The 17,616-nt window shown below is 36.3% G+C and overlaps 1 protein-coding gene across 3 annotated transcripts in view; it reads right to left on the bottom strand.

Moving 5' to 3' along the window:
* Positions 1–17,616, bottom strand: part of MFN1 (mitofusin 1) — a 44,529-nt gene that overhangs the window by 7,337 nt on the left and 19,576 nt on the right. For all 3 annotated transcript variants that reach the window (XM_009239562.4, XM_024244378.3, XM_054553026.2), the window contains 9 exons: positions 16,974–17,127; positions 16,451–16,518; positions 9,294–9,415; positions 7,452–7,578; positions 7,172–7,276; positions 6,215–6,317; positions 5,838–6,067; positions 1,284–1,436; positions 372–568 (listed from right to left, as the gene is read on the bottom strand). In XM_009239562.4, coding sequence (XP_009237837.3) covers positions 372–568; positions 1,284–1,436; positions 5,838–6,067; positions 6,215–6,317; positions 7,172–7,276; positions 7,452–7,578; positions 9,294–9,415; positions 16,451–16,518; positions 16,974–17,127 — 1,259 coding nt within the window. The remainder of the gene's footprint in view (positions 1–371; positions 569–1,283; positions 1,437–5,837; positions 6,068–6,214; positions 6,318–7,171; positions 7,277–7,451; positions 7,579–9,293; positions 9,416–16,450; positions 16,519–16,973; positions 17,128–17,616) is intronic.

Genomic DNA, 17,616 nt, shown 5'->3' with positions numbered 1-17,616 from the left:
GTGAGCCATGATTGTGCCACTGCCCTCCAGCCTGGGCGACAGAGACCCTATCTCTGAAAAACAAAAACAAAAACAAAAAAAATTAAGAACTATCTTTTTAAACCTCTCCAGAGTTCTTGAGAGTTCCTATCTACCAATTTTCTAATGTTCAAACCTAATCTATCAGGAGACTGGAAAGAAGAATAGTGATTAGGAGGGAGAAAGGGCAGCAGTGAGGTTTAGTATTGTTCTATTTTTTCTCATTTATGGCCATCACGAAACATGTTCATTTTGTGATAATTCTTTGAGCAATACACTTATTTTGTGCTTTTTCTGCATGTATGTCATATTTCAGTAACTTTTTTAAAGGAAAGATGCACCTTTCAACTTACTGTTTTACTTGGTGACTGCAGTTTGCACTCGTGGAGCTAACAATCATCTTCAGTTTTTCAGTTGCATAGTTTACAAACTGCTGTTTAAAGGCTCGCTCCTTGGCATGGGTGGTCCAGCTCAGTCTTTCATAAAGATACAAAGCTCCATACATAGTTAATGAAACAGATAGGAGTTTCCAGCCTATAGTTTTCCAAATCTGTAAGATAAAGTCATAGCTTAGTCTGAGAAGGAAAAACACCACTTTGGAGAGTACATTTAAAAGCATTTTAGTTCCCTATGGATCTTTGAGTTAGATACATTTTCTAAAAATGTATATTCCCTCTCCATGAGAAAACCTGAAGTTACCAGAAATCAATCAGGCTTAAAAGGGATCAGCACACAAATAAGGGAGAGCTTTACAAGCTGCCAGATTTGATAAACTGATTCAATGTATCTCAAAAATAAAACGATGTTAAATATTGTAGGTCAGACCCTTCAAAAACCAAAACAAGTATATCCATGCTGTTAATGATATACATTTTTTTAAAGAAACAAATAAGACCTACTACTAAAAATAACATTTAATACTTAAGACAGATCCCCTTGATATTCAGAGAAGGCTAGATAGGGCACCTGGGGTTTTCTTATTACCCCAATGTACAAATATTTCTTTGTGTGCTGTGATGTGAAAATGCTTAGGAAGTATTAAAGACCAGCTAGGTGGTGATAGTTCATTCCTAAAGATGTATGTTTTTAAAAAATTTAAGATGAAACTTGTGATATTTAATTCACTACTTTTAACCTGCAAATTTTCATACTATTTTACAGATCCTACAAACAGAAGTAAATACTGTATACCTTTTGTTTTGTGAGCTAACAGGCAGCCTTGCAAACATTTCAATTTTAATTATACTAAAAATAATGTTTCTTACCACTCCTCCAACAATAATGATGCCCATAGAAGTTCTAGATGTAAGGGATGCCAATCCTGTCACTAATGTAATCATGAGCTCTTCCTGTGATGCATTATCTGGCGTTGCTGGAGTGGTAGGAGCAGTGGGAGTAGAAGCTAAAGATCTAGGGAGCTGCCAAAAAAAAAAAAGAAAAAGAAAAAGAAAAAGGAAAAAAGATTACACTTAAACAACTATAAATTAAAGTTATCTTTATAAAACTCTTTAAAATTATAGTAGCAAATCTATGAGGGAAAAATTACCCTAAATGATGAGTACACCACAAATATATGTAGAAAATAAAAATAATTTGGAAATTCTTATCTACAATATGGACCAATGATATCATGAACAATAATAAATTTTCATAATATACAATGGGGTCTAAATGTAACAGTAGGCCCTCAACTCTCAAGAGGAACAAATTGTGTTTTTAAAAAAACTAACAACAAAAGCACAATCCTTGAAACAACAACAAAAAATGATAAACTAAAAAAAAAAAAAAAAGGACTTTGGCTGGGAGCGGTGGCTCACGCCTGTAATCCCAGCACTTTGGGAGGCCGAGGTGGACAGATCTCGAGGTCAGGAGATCGAGACCATCCTGGCTAACACGGTGAAACCCCGTCTCTACCAAAAATACAAAAAAAAAAAAAAATTAGCCTGGCGAGGTGGCGGATGCCTGTAGTCCCAGCTACTTGGGAGGCTGAGGCAGGAGAATGGCGTGAACCTGGGAGGCGGAGCTTGCAGGGAGCCGAGATCGCACCACTGCACTCCAGCTTGGACAACAGAGCAAGACTCAGTCTAGAAATACCATTTGACCTAGCCATCCCATTACTGGGTATATACCCAAAGGAATATAAATCATGCTGCTATAAAGACACATGCACATGTATGTTTATTGCAGCACTACTCATAATAGCAAAGACTTGGAACCAACCCACATGTCCAACAATGATAGACTGGATTAAGAAAATGTGGTACATATACACCATGGAATACTATGCAGCCATAAAAAACGATGAGTTCATGTCCTTTGTAGGGACATCGATGAAGCTGGAAACCACCATTCTCAGCAAACTATCGCAAGGACAAAAAACAAAACACTGCATGTTCTCACTCATAGGTGGGAATTGAACAATGAGAACACTTGGACACAGGAAGGGGAACATCACACACCGGGGCCTGCTGTGGGGTGGGAGGAGGGGGGAGGGATAGCATTAGGAGATATACCTAATGTAAATGATGAGTTAATGGGTGCAGCACACTAACATGGCACATGTATACACATGTAACAAACCTGCGCGTTGTGTACATGTACCCTAGAACTTAAAGTATAATTTTAAAAAAATTTAAAAAAAGCTTGTATTTATTCTAGTTTACTTGAAATGTGAAAACCAAATCTTTTAAGAAAACAGAAATGTTTCAAAAATGAATGTAGCACCACCTGCAACAGTATTGGATAAAAGCTTTAGGATAAGCTTTCCCTTAAGCATACTACAGGCTGAGTGTCCCTTATCCAAAATGCTTGGGACCGGAAGTGTTTCAGATTTCAGATTTTTTAAGATTTTTCAATATTTCATAGATGTAATGAGCTATCTTGAGGATGGGACCCACGTCCAAACACAAAATTCATTTATGCTTCATATACCTTATATGCATAGCCTGAAGGTAACTTTATCCAATATTTAAATAATTTTGTGCATGAAACAAAGGTTGTGTACATTGACTTATCAGAAAACATAGGTGTTGCTATGTCAGCCACCCGTGTGAACACTCTATGGTTGTTTGGCATCACCATCATTCTTGACTGAATTTATATACTACTGACAAGCAATCATTTTCTTACACGGATTCACAAAAAGGAACTTAATAGTAAAAATATAAGACACACCATTAATAACAGTGAAAAATAACGTATTCAAACTAAGCAGCACAGTAGCATCACCAGAACGCCTGTATCAGCTGTTAAACAGCAACAATGGCAGGCTTTCAGTCTCTACCTACAATGCTATGTTTCGATTTAAAAGTTCCTGTACACAGTACTTTGTTAGGTGAGAAGAAACATCAGAAGCAGTTGAGGGACCAAGAAGTGGGTCCTCTCGGCATAATAAGACATTCTGCTGAATGGCCTTTTAAAATGTTTCCTGCAGTACCACCTACTTGCCTCTTTAACAATGGTTTTTGTTGAAGTCTCTCCTTGATTTTATAAACCTATTTCTTGTTCTGTTATGAATACATGCTGCTCTAGTGCTTCAATAAGCCCATCACCATGCTGCCTATAGGCAGTTGTTCTACGAGGTCAATGAAATCATCTTCATTATCACCATTATCACAATCACCTTGATTTAGAAGCATTTTAGCTATTTTGCCATCAGTTAGTGAATGAACAGCTGAAGCCTCATTATCAATGTTAAACACTTCTTTGATATATCCTTCTTCCAGCTTACGGATGGACTCTGAAGATATTATTTTTTGCATAAGGAGCTCACTTGACATACTTCAAAGTCACCAATTTGCTCCTCATCATCAATAAATGTAGTGACAGGCAGAGGCTGCAGGCATACACAACTGAGTCACTGTCTTCCAAGTGCTGGCATATATGGCATCCTTCATCCTAAACTCCTTGTGCTGGCAACAGCATCTATGGCATCTTTCATTCTAAACTCCTTCTGAAAACCTTCCACACCCAGGCCTCAGTTCACTGCTGCTAGCATGCTGCCCAAAAAAGGTTTTTGTATTTACTCCTCATTGATCTTAGAATACCCTGGTCACAAGGTTGAAATAATGAAACATTATTTTTTATGAGAATTTCAGCTAGACGATGAGCAGAATAGTTGTCAAGGAGTAACAAAATCTTGCAGTCATCATCCGGTCTAGCTTCCCTGCAAGTGCACACAAGCTGCTGGTATAAAATGTTTGTGAAACCAATCAGAAAAGATGTCCCTAGGGATCCATGCCTTTTTGTTAGTACAATAATGGACTAGTAAAAAAATTCATTCCTTGAAAACAGTGAGGACGCAAGCTTTTGCCTATCACAGCAAGTTCACATTTAATGCCTGCTGCATTAGCACATCCCAGCACAGTTATTCTGTTCTTTGCATCCTTAATTCTTGTAGGGGCTGTCTCCTCAAGTCAGATTTTCATCAGAGACAATCTTGGCAAATTCATCAATGAATTTCTCTGCTGTTTTGTGATCAAGATGCTTTAACACCACAAACCTTTAGAAAAGTTAATGCTATCTTACCTTAAATTTCTCTAACCAGCCTATTGAATACTCACAGTTCCCTTTGATTTTCAGTTCATTTTAATAGATGTTTATTTCATGATCAGCATGTCCTTAAGTGGCACATGTTCACTGCAATGCTGATGGATCCACTCTTTCAATACATGATCAAGATCTTCATTTTTAACTTTCTGTAGTGTTTTTTTTTTCATTAACTTCCGTCATCATTTTTAGCATGGAACTTCAACAGTTTAGTCCTAAAGAACAACTTTACTAAAGTTGTTCTTTCTTTTAGGTCATATATGGTGTTCATTCCAACATCATTCTTCTGTAAGAAGTTTCTCACTTACATTACTGTCCAGTTTTTCCAACAGCTTAAATTTATGTGCTATAAATAAAAATAAATGCCTCTTCTTTTTCTTATCAATGTCACCCACAAGGGTATCTGTAGGCCTTTTAAACATTTTAAACAGCCTGGGTGCTGTGGCTCACGCCTGTAATCCCAACACTTTGGGAGGCTGAGGCAGGTGGATCACTTGAGGTCAGGAGTTCGAGACCAGTCTGGCCAACATGGTGAAACTCCATCTCTACTAAAAATACAAAAATTAGCTGGGTGTGGTGGTGGGTGCCTGTAATCCCAGCTGCTCGGGAGGCTGAGGCAGGAGAATCGCATGAACCCGGGAGGTGGAGGTTGCAGTGAGCCAAGATTGCGCCACTGCACTCCAGTCTGAGCCACAGAGCAAGTCTCTGTCTCAAACGCACCCCCACTCAAAAAAAATAAAAATTTTTTTTAAAAACAGTATCTTTACACCAGAGAAAGGAGAGTAAGTAAAGAAGCCCATACTGGGTAATGCACAAAGGTCTTGGCCCCTTGCGGGGCATCATGGGGAAACTGCTGTTGGTGCACTGGGCCTGCACATGTGCCATTTTAGTACCCTTCATGGGTGTGCTTGTGTGGGGGAATTTGGGCATATGTGGAAAAGATATATTGCAGCTAGAGGAGGCTGTGTCTTTTTTCCCTTGAGGACACTAAATAAACTGTTGTGTGCCTGCGTTTTTACTATGACCTCATTAAGATCTTGTGTGGAATTTTCCACGTGTGGTGTCACCATACTCAAAAGTTTTTGATTTTGGACCTTTAAGGATTTTCAGATTGGGGATGCTCAAACTAAATATCTACCTCATAAATGGCTCTAAGAGACAGATACTAGCTTTTAAATGTGCAGATTTTGTAAAGCTAGTTTTATTATAGAAAAACCACATAAACAAAATAATAAAGGAGAGTCTTAATTGGTAGATTCAAAGATACATACCTGAAAGATAGGCTCTGATAATCCTAGGAGCACCCTTTGAGCATTTCTAGGGCCCAAAAATCGATGTACAAGGGAAGACCAGCCCAGGGAAAAACGAAATACAATATCCTCTTGAAAATCTGAACATAACTTGTGGTAATTTAGATTATAACTGAGATCAAATTTCTTGCAAGGGATCAGTGTATGTAGTTTATCCTGTATACCAGCTGGAAGTAATGGCTTCAAATTTTCTAGAAAGAACAAAATCACAACACTTATTTTAAGAAAGAATGGTAAATGTTTTACCTTCAATGGAATGCCTGAAGGAAAATAAGCTCTTTACCAGAGTCATGAATGAAAAAACAAACCAGACATGACCTTGTAGACATAAATATTACCAATAATTTCTTGCTGGGTCTGAAGCACTAAGGCGTTTACTTCATCGGTGCATCGATCAGCCAAATTTCTTCCCATACCATCCTCTATGTGCTTATTTAATTCCTGTTAACAATGGTAAATATCCATATTATTTTTTCTCCAGAAAGTATGTAGTTTTTATAAAGACATAAAAAATTCAGTAAACGCCAAAATGGTCTTTTTGACTTTTTTTTTTTTTTTTTTTTGAGACAGGGTCTTGCTTTGTTGCCTAGGCTGGAGTGCTTTGATCTTGACTCACTGTAGCCTTGACCTCCTAGGCTCAAGTGATCCTCCTGCCTCAGACTCCTGAGTAACTGGGACTATAGGAGCGTGTCGCCACGCTTGGCTATTTTTTATTTTTTTCTGAGATAGAGTTTTCCTCTTGTTGCCCAGGCTGGAGTGCAGTGGTGTGATCTTGGCTCACTGCAACTTCTGCCTTCCAGTTTCAAGCAATTCTCCCGCCTCAGCCTCCTGAGTAGCTGGTATTACAGGCGCCTGCCACTGGCTAATTTTTTTTTTTTTTTGTATTTTTAGTAGACAGGGTTTCACCATGTTGGTCAGCCTGGTCTCAAACTCCTGACCTCGTGATCCGTCCGCCTCAGCCTAACTGTTTTTTGTAGATTAGAGTTCTCACTATGTTGCCCAGGCTCGTCTTGAACTCCGGGGCCCAAGTGATCCTCCCACCTCAGCCTCCCAAAGTGTTGAGATTACAGGCATGAGCCACTGTGCCTCGTCCTAAAATGATCTTTATCTCATTCTAAGTATAAATTTTCTATTTACTTTTTATACAAGACAGTTTACATTTATTACAAGAGGGCACAAGAGATCTAACAGTTTCATTTTGTACTGATACACTGAAATGCCAAACCATGAAATAAATGAGGGTATAGAATAATAAGAAACTGTCTCTGAATAATTTTGTCTATACTTCAACTTACACTTTTATATATTTTTAATACATCTGGATTAGGATGAAACTCTGAACAAAATTCATCAACCAAAACAGACAGTCGACAAATTTCATCTGTCATTGCACATGAAACCTGAAAATATGAAAATTTTGGAGTTAAAATAATTAAACAAGATAATCAATTACTCAAAAAAATTAAATTGAAAAATCTTAAAACATTCTTTTAAAGTAACAGGAATAACATTTTTAGCATTATCAAAAATAATTTCCATCCAGGTTATTTTAATCATGAAGCTACTGTTACCCACTTTGTTTGCCACCTCCTCGGTAACCTCCTTGATTTTTTTCTTAACATCCAGTGTTAAAAGGTTCATCTGGTTTCGAATAAAGTCCAGTCTATCAATTTGGTCTTCCCTCTCTTCCACTGAATAATGCCTATTTCAGTATAAAGAGTAATCAACGTTCAGGGTAGTCTGAAGTCCTAAAGCATTTCAGCAAGGGACTCATTCATGTATTGAACCATCTATTAGCATGACTCAAGGAAAAAAAAAAAAAACTTGTAATATCTGAAAGGATTCAAGCAATATTTCACTTATAAAGTATTTTATATAGATGATTTGATAGAAACCACGTTTCTCTACCCATGTGGCACCTGAATCCCAGAAAGGATGAATAAGAATTCTAAGTCTTCAAACACTTCATAGATATGAACAGGCAAAACAGAATGCAATACTGACTTTAGTTAATAAGCAGGGGTCAGCATATAGCACCTTACAAGCCAAATCTAGCCAGCTGCCAGCTTTTGTTAAAGTTTTCTTGAAACACAGCCACACCCATTCATTTACCTATTATCTATCTATGGCTGCTTTTGCTCTAAAACTGTAGAAATGAGTAGCTCCAAGAGACTTTACGGCCCATAAAGCCTAGAATATTTACTATCTGGCTCTTTTTTTAAACAAAAGTTTGTTCACCTCTGGCTGATATAGGAAAATAAAGACCTGAGATCCATTTAAGAAGATCTTTTACTTAAGAAGTTCCCAGGACATTATGATTATACAATCCTCAAATGACATCTTCTTTGTGCTATACTTTGTTCAACATCCTATGTCTTTAAAAATTATTACTAATTAAATCAATCTTATAGACCAAAATTTGGGTACTACATCAAAGCAACTGAGCTAGAAGGAACTGCTACAGCAGCACAATCTCATTAAACAGAGGCGACACGGAGGCTGTTCACAGGGGCTGAGTTCAAACGCAGGGTTCTGATCCTTGCGTTTTATATGCTGGCAATTCTCTGCATTTGAACTTAATTCATTCCTAAGAAAGTACCACTATAAAGCAACAGACAGGGACATGAAGGGGTCTTTGTTCCCTGCAAGAGCAAATACATTTAAAATTCCAATGTTATGTCATCTTGGACTTAAGCTTTGATGCGTTTATGTTTCCTTCAACTGGCTTAAGTCCACTGAAGGTCCTATTGAGGCTTAACATCATCACTTTTGTCACATCTAATAACATCCCGATCTGTGTTTCAAGCATACCAAGTTTGTGAGAATTATACTTTGTATCAATAATGCTGGTATTTTCATGTATTCATTGCCACATTTACAAGGTAACAAATAGTATAAAATAATGCCGTACAGTATAACATAAAAGGTACTGCTTACCAAATCAGCTTTCTGGTTGGCAGGTAGCATCGCCTTGTTTGTTCATCAGGTGATAAACAAACACAACTAGTATAAAATAGTGATTTCAAAATACCAATGTATGCCTATATTTAAAAATGGGTCGTGGGTTGAATGCAAAAAGAGGATCACCTGTTTTGGACTTCTTCATAAAAATCTGCTTGAAGAAATGGTTCTTCCACTGCTTCAAAGATATTTTAAAGCCACAAAACATTTTAAAAATCACAATTCATACATAGGAATAGTGAGGTCCAGGGAAAATAAATGATGTGTGCAAGGTGGCAGAATAAATATCGACACTTTCAAATATGCACTTAAAAATATATAAGTAGGCATCAGTTAAACCCACAAGGTTGATTTCAGTGTAAAAAGTATTTATAGTACAACAATTTAAAACCTCATCTTAACAAAAGTCTGACAAAAAAACTAACATTTTTATGTTGCAACAAAATGAACTCATACCTTTTCTCTTCAGCTGCCAGGTTTACTGAATCCATTATGTTTTTCACAGTAGCTAGTATCTGTTTAGCTCTGATAGTGTGCTGTTCAAACTTTGTTTTCACTGCTGACTGCGAGATACACTCCTGCGAGGGGCCCAAGCCATAACACATTACTGTAATTCCATCGCAACATTTTCAGGAATTTAAACACAAAAACTTGCTGTTTGTAACTTTAACCAAAACAGAAATAAAGGTAGAAAACAAATGAGTGATAAAAGCACAACTTAAAATTACAAAGGTGAAAAAAATACAAAGATTCAAAAGTAAAAAGGGCTTTAGCAGCAAGTTACCATCTTTGTGTATTTTTACACAGTAATGTGCAATGGTTTGACTCTAACATTAAAAAAAATAAACAGGGTACTATTTTCAATGTTAAAAAATTTCCTCATTAGAATTACTATTTTTATCTGGATCACCTTTAATCCAATTCTAGTCCTTCTATCTAGATTCTTCTCATACTTGCAATAGATATAACCTAGTAAAGTTCTTAATTAAGATGTGAATTAGAACAATTCCTTATTTAATAGCTGAATGATACAATGATTCCTGTAAGTTTGCTGAAAAGGACTTCATTGAGTTAAAATGTGAAGAATTTGAAAGCTAACATTTAACAATGTAACATCTAAAATTGTTTATAGAAAAAATATCTGCAGCTATTTAGAAGATAATTGCAATTATTTTCATTAGAATATAGTGTGTACACAAAAGCCTGAATCATGCCGTTATCTCATTTATCTTCAAGCTAACAACCCATTTAAAATAGTTGTTATTTTAAATGAAAAAAAGTCACAAAGCATCACATATATCGATGGATACATTTTGCAACATTTTTGATTCAATTTTCAATATACAGAATACTTATCTAATATATATATATATATATATATTTTTTTTTGACAGTCTTGCACTGTCACCAAGGCTGGAGTGCAATGGCATGATCTCGACTCACTGCAACCTCCACCGCCCAGGTTCAAGTGATTCTACTTTAGCCTCCCAAGTAGCTGTAATTACAGGCATGCACCACTATGCCTGGCTAATTTTTACATTTTTAGTAGAGTCAGGGTTTTGCAGTGTTGGCCAGGCCGGTCTTCAACTCCTGACCCCAAGTCATCTGCCTGTCTCAGTCTCACAAAGTGCTAGGATTACAAGAGTGAGCCACCACGCCTATCCTATAAATATATATTTACTATGATTTATCATTTAAAATTTATAAAATTGGGCCGGGCGTGGTGGCTCACTCCTGTAATCCTAGCACTTTGAGAGGCCGAGGTGGGCAGATCACGAGGTCAGGAGATTGAGACCATCCTGGCTAACATGGTGAAACCCCGTCTCTACTAAAAATACAAAAAATTAGCTGGGCGTGGTGGCATGCGCCTGTAGTCCCAGCTACTCGGGAGGCTGAGGCAGGAGAATGGCGAGACCCGGAAGGTGGAGCTTGCAGTGAGCTGGGATAGCGCCACTGCACTCCAGCCTGGGCGACAGAGCGAGACTCTGTCTCAAAAAATAAATAAATAAATAAAAATTTATAAAATTTTTTATTACAATATGTCTTATTTCATGTTTACTTCATAGAAAGTCAAATTCTGCACTGAAATATAGCACAGTAACTATTATAGATGTTTTATAAGAGATGTTTATTTTCTATGATAAATTTTTTAAAAATTAGGGATATATTAATTCTCTGATACTCCAATGAATTCATCTTCTCAAACCTCTATATATTTAGCTAATACAAATTGTGGTAATTGCTTCCTGAAGTTCATTACTATCCTTCCTTTAATAAATGGCTTTTAGACTTCAAAAGGCATTTACTTAATACTCTAGTGCTACATTTGTTATCCTGAAATCATCAGGATGCTACACGTGCATTCAAATGTCCTATTTACGACCTATGCTTAGCCTTCATGTCTCTGAAATTATTTGAGCACTCAGAAAGACTATAATCTCTTCTGCTATTTTAGCTCCCCTCTTCAGCATTTCGTTTGAGGTAGAGAAAACAAAACAGATTATTTAGCTATAGAGTACATGAGGGTAATTCATTTAGTCAATATTTAACTCTGAAGCCATTACTTTCTTGCATTGCCTAGCTTCATTTTTGCCCATGGTGAAGCTCATTTATGCATCACTCATTTTCACTGATTTTGAAAAAGGTAATGTAGGAAGTTACAGTATTCCTGTTCTGTATACACCTAAAGATAAAACATTCCTGGATGTTTTCTTCTTTAAAATCACCAATAATTACATAATAGTGAACATTTGTAAACTACTTATTTTTTAATAACTAAAATAATGCATTGATTTTATTTTAAATAAATGCCTCATAAATGTGTCAAATTAACTTCCGCAAAATTATAAAACAAAAATATTTTTAAAAGGAAAAAGATTAAAATAAAGTCTATATTCCTCGATGAAGCAGATCTAGATATCAGCAATGAAGATCCAAATTTGTAGATAACAGCACAGTGTTAGAGCTAGACGAGACAGAAAAGATCTCCAAAAGTTATTAGGCAATATAAATTACTGTCTGATTCAAAAATATATAATGATGAATAAGTATAGAGAAGAAAATAATCACTCTTCTAATTAAAAAAGTATCCCACATTGGTGTTCCCACTGATCTGTAGGATATTTAAGAGGTACCTTGAAAAAAGAACATTGTGCTCCAAATAAGTATGGGAAGTGTTAATTTAAATAAAGTTACCCTTCTAAGTTATTTCTCAGCATCCTTAATACACTAATATGCTAATTAATCTCTATGGGGAACATACATAATATGCAGCAGTTCCCAGATTTATTTTATCAGGAACTCTAATCATACATTAATAATATTAATTTATACAAGTAATTAAAACATAAAACCAACAAACTTTTCAATTTCCCTTGAAAATAGACCCTACAAACACCTAACAACATGCTATTCATCACTGCCAACTTATTTTGATATACTTTCAACAGAAAAGTGCAAGAAATATACCTTTTATCTAGATATATCAAATATTAACATTCAGCCCCTTTTGTTTACTTCTCCCCTCCCTCCATACTCATGCTCGATACTCTCTCTCCTGTGTGAGGGCATATATATATAATATTTGTATATAACATATTATATATAATAAATATACATTATATATAATATATAATAAATATATATAATACATGTCTTGCAATATATATATATAAAATGTATGACTCCTATATATATAAAGAGAGGCATACATTTTTATATATACTTACGTATTATTTTCCTTCCTGAACATTTTGACAGGTCATTACTACATCACAAGCTTATTACCTAATACATCAATACTTGTCTTCTAAGAAAGAAAACATTTATTTGCACAATCACAAAACAATTGTATTCAGAATATTTACCATTGAGACAATACTATTATCTAACAAACAATTCATGTTCAGATTTCACCTATCATCCAGGAATGTCCATTACAAAAAAATCCACTGACATTTTAAATAAGTTATTTTTATACATCTATCTCCCATCATACAACCAAAACTAGTAAGAATTAATGGTGAAATAACTGTGCAAAAGAAATCTGGATTTCTAACTTGCCTTTAGAACAATGCAGTCCAAATGCATTTTGAAACTTTCCAAATACAGTTTTAAAACAATAAGAAAATATATTAATAGACTAACATTGATTTTCCTTTCTTCCCTTTTTTTTTGAAAGAAAAGAGACAGTCTCACTCTGTCATACAGGTTGGAGCACAGTGGTACCTCCATAGCTCACCATCACCACAGCCTCAAACTTCTTGGCCTTCTACCTCAGCCTCTGGGGTAGCTGCGACTATAGTCATGAGCTATCATATCTGGCTTTTTTTTTTTTTTTTCTGGTAGAGATGGGATTTAGTCTTTTCATGTTTTTGCCTAACCTGATCTCGATCTCCTAAGCTCCAGTGATCTTCCTGCTTTGGCATCCTAAAGTACTGGCATTACTGGCATGAGCCACCAACGCCCAGGCTAATATTGATTTTTTTGATTGCTTTTACTCAATTTAATTTTCAAGCCTTGCTTAACTTAGTATTCTAAATGTTTAAAATACTTAGATCCCTTTGAATCAAGTGAATCTAAAGAAGTCCACGGCAAAGGTCAAATTGATAAAGGTGATGAACTTGATACAGTTTTTCTTTTCACAAAAAATCTTGCACGACTACAAAGTAAGCAAATCCCCAAAACAAAGAGAAAATGTGTGTAAAAGCCACATGATGTGACCACAACACAAAGAAACCAAGAAATTAGTAACCAAAAATTGGATAAAATGAATCAAAACACTTGAATTTTAAAAAGTCTTATATTGATAAGGAAATGCCAAAAGGATAATTAGAAACAAAAACCACAAAAACTAAACTAGTACTGAAAACCTTGGGATACGCCTAAAGCTGCAGTCACAGATTCACAATGCTGAATCTTTTCTTTAAGAACAATAAGCAAAAACCAATGCATCTTCAAAGTAAACAATGTTAAAGATGAACACAGGCCAGGCACAGTGGCTCATGCCTGTAATCCCAGCACTTTGGGAGGCCGAGGCGGGTGGATCACGAGGTCAGGAGATCGAGACCATCCTGGCCAACACTGTGTAACCCCGTCTCTACTAAAAATACAAAAAGTAGCCGAGTGTAGTGATGTGCCCCTGTAGTCCCAGCTACTAGGGAAGCTGAGGCAGAAGAGTCCCTTGAACCCAGGAGCCGGAGGTTGTAGTGAGCTGACATTGCGCTGCTGCACTCGCTCCAGCCTGGCGACAGAGCAAGACTCTGTCTCCAAAAAAAAAAAAAAGAAAGAGAAAAAAAGAACTTAGTGAATGAAATCCCCAAAATGATATTTATTAAGTGATAAATTACATAAGAGCTGGGGCTGTGTCTTTGGATGACAAATCATTGGCAAACCCATTAAGGGTGTGTGTGTGTGTGTGTGTGTGTGTGTGTGTGTGTGTGTGTATATGTAGATATACATTTATATTTAAACATAGAAGTGAGAAACAAGAGATTCAAAACAAACAATTTTATGCTACTAAATTATAAATGTTCAGAAATGCACCAATTTCTAAGAAATCAGAAATTACCAAAACTGACTTAAGAAGTAACAAATACCAGTTTTGGAATAAAGCTGACTAAAACTTTCAATGTAATTAATTACCAAAAAATGTTTTGTCTCTTTCTAATACATTCAGACATAATATTTTTTGCCCAGCTGATTGTTTGGATAAATTCAAGTAATTTTTAACTGATTCTCATTTTAGATATTTCAGACTTAAAATTTTCACTCTAAAGCTGGACGTTCCATGACTTTAAGTAAAAACAAAAAGCTACTGCTCATAAGCAATTTTTTCCATACATAAATTTTAGAATCCCAAAAGGACCATTAGAATAAAACATAAACTGCCAAGTTTCCTCTAAAAACATTGAAAAAGAATAGTTTCTAAGTCTGTCTGATTATTGCAATCACTTGGGGAGCTTTGAATATATATGTGTATAGATTCCTAGACCAACCCCAACCCCCTGGATCTGGGGTTGGGGTTAGGATAGGTCAGGAGCCTGTGGTTCTCTAAAGCACGTCATGTGAGTCTGATGATCAGCCAGGCTTGTGAACCAATTCCCTACAGCATATCTTTTATTCTTCTCATTCCCACCTCCTCAACGAGATATTCTTGGGAAGCACAAGCTATACCATGAACCAATATGGAAGCAGTATAAATGTGTAACAGAACATTACACAATTATAATTATATAAATGTATAATTTAGAAGAAATCAATGATAAACATACATAAAACACATATATACAAAGGTCAATAAATAAGGAAAGACAAGGAAATAGAATAGATCCTCTCCCTACATATTTTCCCCATGGATGAAATAACTGATAACAGTGAGGAGAGGAAGCTGAGGTGGGAGGATCATTTGAGCCCAGGAGTTCGAGGCTGCAACGAGCTATGATTGCCCAACTGCACTCCAGCCTGGGTAACAGAGGGAGATCCCATTTCTTTAAGAGAAAAAAACTGTGAGGAGAGCATCAACCCTTTGGTGAAAGCAAAAGGAAAAGAAAAAAAACAAACAATGGTCTTTGAGTAACTGGGACTTCATGTATCCTATAGCTTGGCTTGAGAGGACATCCACTGATAATCCAGTAGCCTCTGAACAATTAGATCTTATCGAGATAGCTGGCAGTGGATTTGCTTTCTTCCAGTTTGTCTTCATCTGTCTAATAACCTTTTTTCTCTCACCAAATTAAAGATGAGAGATAGTAAGCAAATTTTTTATTTTAAAAATCCTGCCAAGTATACTCAACATTCATGTCCCCCCTATTAAAGCAGTTATACTTATAAGAATAATTACAGATTGAGGTTTCTTCAACGCTGAAGTCACTGTGTTCATTCCTAAGTGGGAAGGTGATATGAATTATATAGGGCAAAATAGGAGTTCAGAAGGTTAATATCTAAAGAACTATTCAGTCAAATGTAGGGTGAGTTTTAATGTCTCTGAATAAAAACACTTACAATGCAACATAACAAACTAGCCTCCCTCCCCATCTACCACTCAGGAACTTCAGTAGTTTCCTAGAAGTTTCTGAAAACGCTGAAGCTCTTTTCTACTCAATTATTCATTTAGAATGTTTGGCACAAAATATGGAGAATGGACATGTGGCAACACAGTATATAAATATAATAAAATTTTGTCAAATGGCATTAATCACGTTTTGTATACTTCTATTAGTCATGCGGCACAAAGAAAAAAAGGATAATGCTTACTTTGCTCTATTATCCATTCCAACAGCAATTACGCTTGTTTGCTGTTGTTCCAAATTATTGAATACAGGGAATTTCATTCATTGCACAACACAGCAATATTGAAACACAGTTTCTTATTTATATATAAATACATAAAAATAAGAATAAGGAAGAAATTACAATCTTTAATTCTCAATTCTTACAAATCATTTTGCAGGGGCTTCTTTTCTTCACTTTCCACATTTTACTGGCTGTGTCAGTAACTAAACTAAATAATAGCAGAAGTTATTGACAAAAACGAATGATAAAAATAGAAGATTATGCTTTCTCCAACCAAAGAAAGAGTTTTGTATTAGGCAATACAGTCACAAAATTCCTACCTCAAAGATTTGTTCAAAATTCTGAAATTCCTGTAATCTTGCCTGAAATCCTTCAGCAAGTATCCCACCTGTAACGTACAGGCAAAGATTTAAAAACCTAGTATACAGCAAGATATATTTTCTGGTAGGTTACTGATTTTATAATTTTAAATATATATATATATATATATATATATTTCTTTTTCCCCCCCCAAGACAGAGTCTTGCTCTGTTGCCCAGAGCTGGAGTGCAATGGCGCAATCTTGGCTCACTGCAACCTCCGCCTCCTGGGTTCAAGCAATTTTCCGGCCTCAGCCCCCCAAGTAGCTGGGATTACAGGTGTGCACAACCATGCCCAGCTAATTTTTGTATTTTTAGTAGAGATGGGGTTTCACCATGTTGGCCAGGCTGGTCTCGAACTCCTGACCTCATGATCCGCCCGCCTCAGCCTTCCAAAGTGCTGGGATTACAGGTGTGAGCCACCGCACCCGGCCAATTTTAAATATTTTTATATTTAAAAAGGAAATCTATAATTAATGCATACCACTTTCTGGCATCCCCTGTGCTTTTTGCTTTCTAGCACTAAGAACTTCCTTTGCTGAAACAAAGAAGATACGATTCTGTGCTTCTAAAGCATTTACAACTTTGAGCTCCTCCACCAAGAAATGTAGGCATCTTTCCATGTGCTGTCTGCGTACCTACAGAGAAAATGGTATTAAAATAATTCTAATAATTGAAACAAATATAATAACCAACGACTATAGACCAATACTAACTTTATTCACAGTGATATAATAAAAGTTACCATATAACTAATGAATTTAAGAAATTCTAATAAATGAAGTTTGATATCTGATGACAGGAAATCTTTCTCTTAACAATTCTGTCTTTTGAACATTTAAAATTCTGCTGGGCACAGTGGCTCACACCTGTAATCCCAGCACTTTGGGAGGCCAAGGCGGGCAGATCACGAGGTCAGGAGTTTGAGACCAGCCTGGCCAACATGGTGAAACCCCGTCTCTACTAAAAACACAAAAATTAGCTGGGTGAGGTGGCAGGCGCCAGTAATCCCAGCTACTGGGCAGGCTGAGGCGGGAGAATCGCTTGAGCCCGGGAGGTGGAGGCTGCAGTGAGCCAAGATCGTGCCCCTGTACTCCAGCCTGGGTGACAGAGCAAGACTCCGTCTC

Source organism: Pongo abelii, chromosome 2 (assembly GCF_028885655.2).
Source record: "Pongo abelii isolate AG06213 chromosome 2, NHGRI_mPonAbe1-v2.0_pri, whole genome shotgun sequence".
Taxonomy (NCBI): domain Eukaryota; kingdom Metazoa; phylum Chordata; class Mammalia; order Primates; family Hominidae; genus Pongo; species Pongo abelii.
This window is presented reverse-complemented; position numbering and strand designations above follow the sequence as displayed.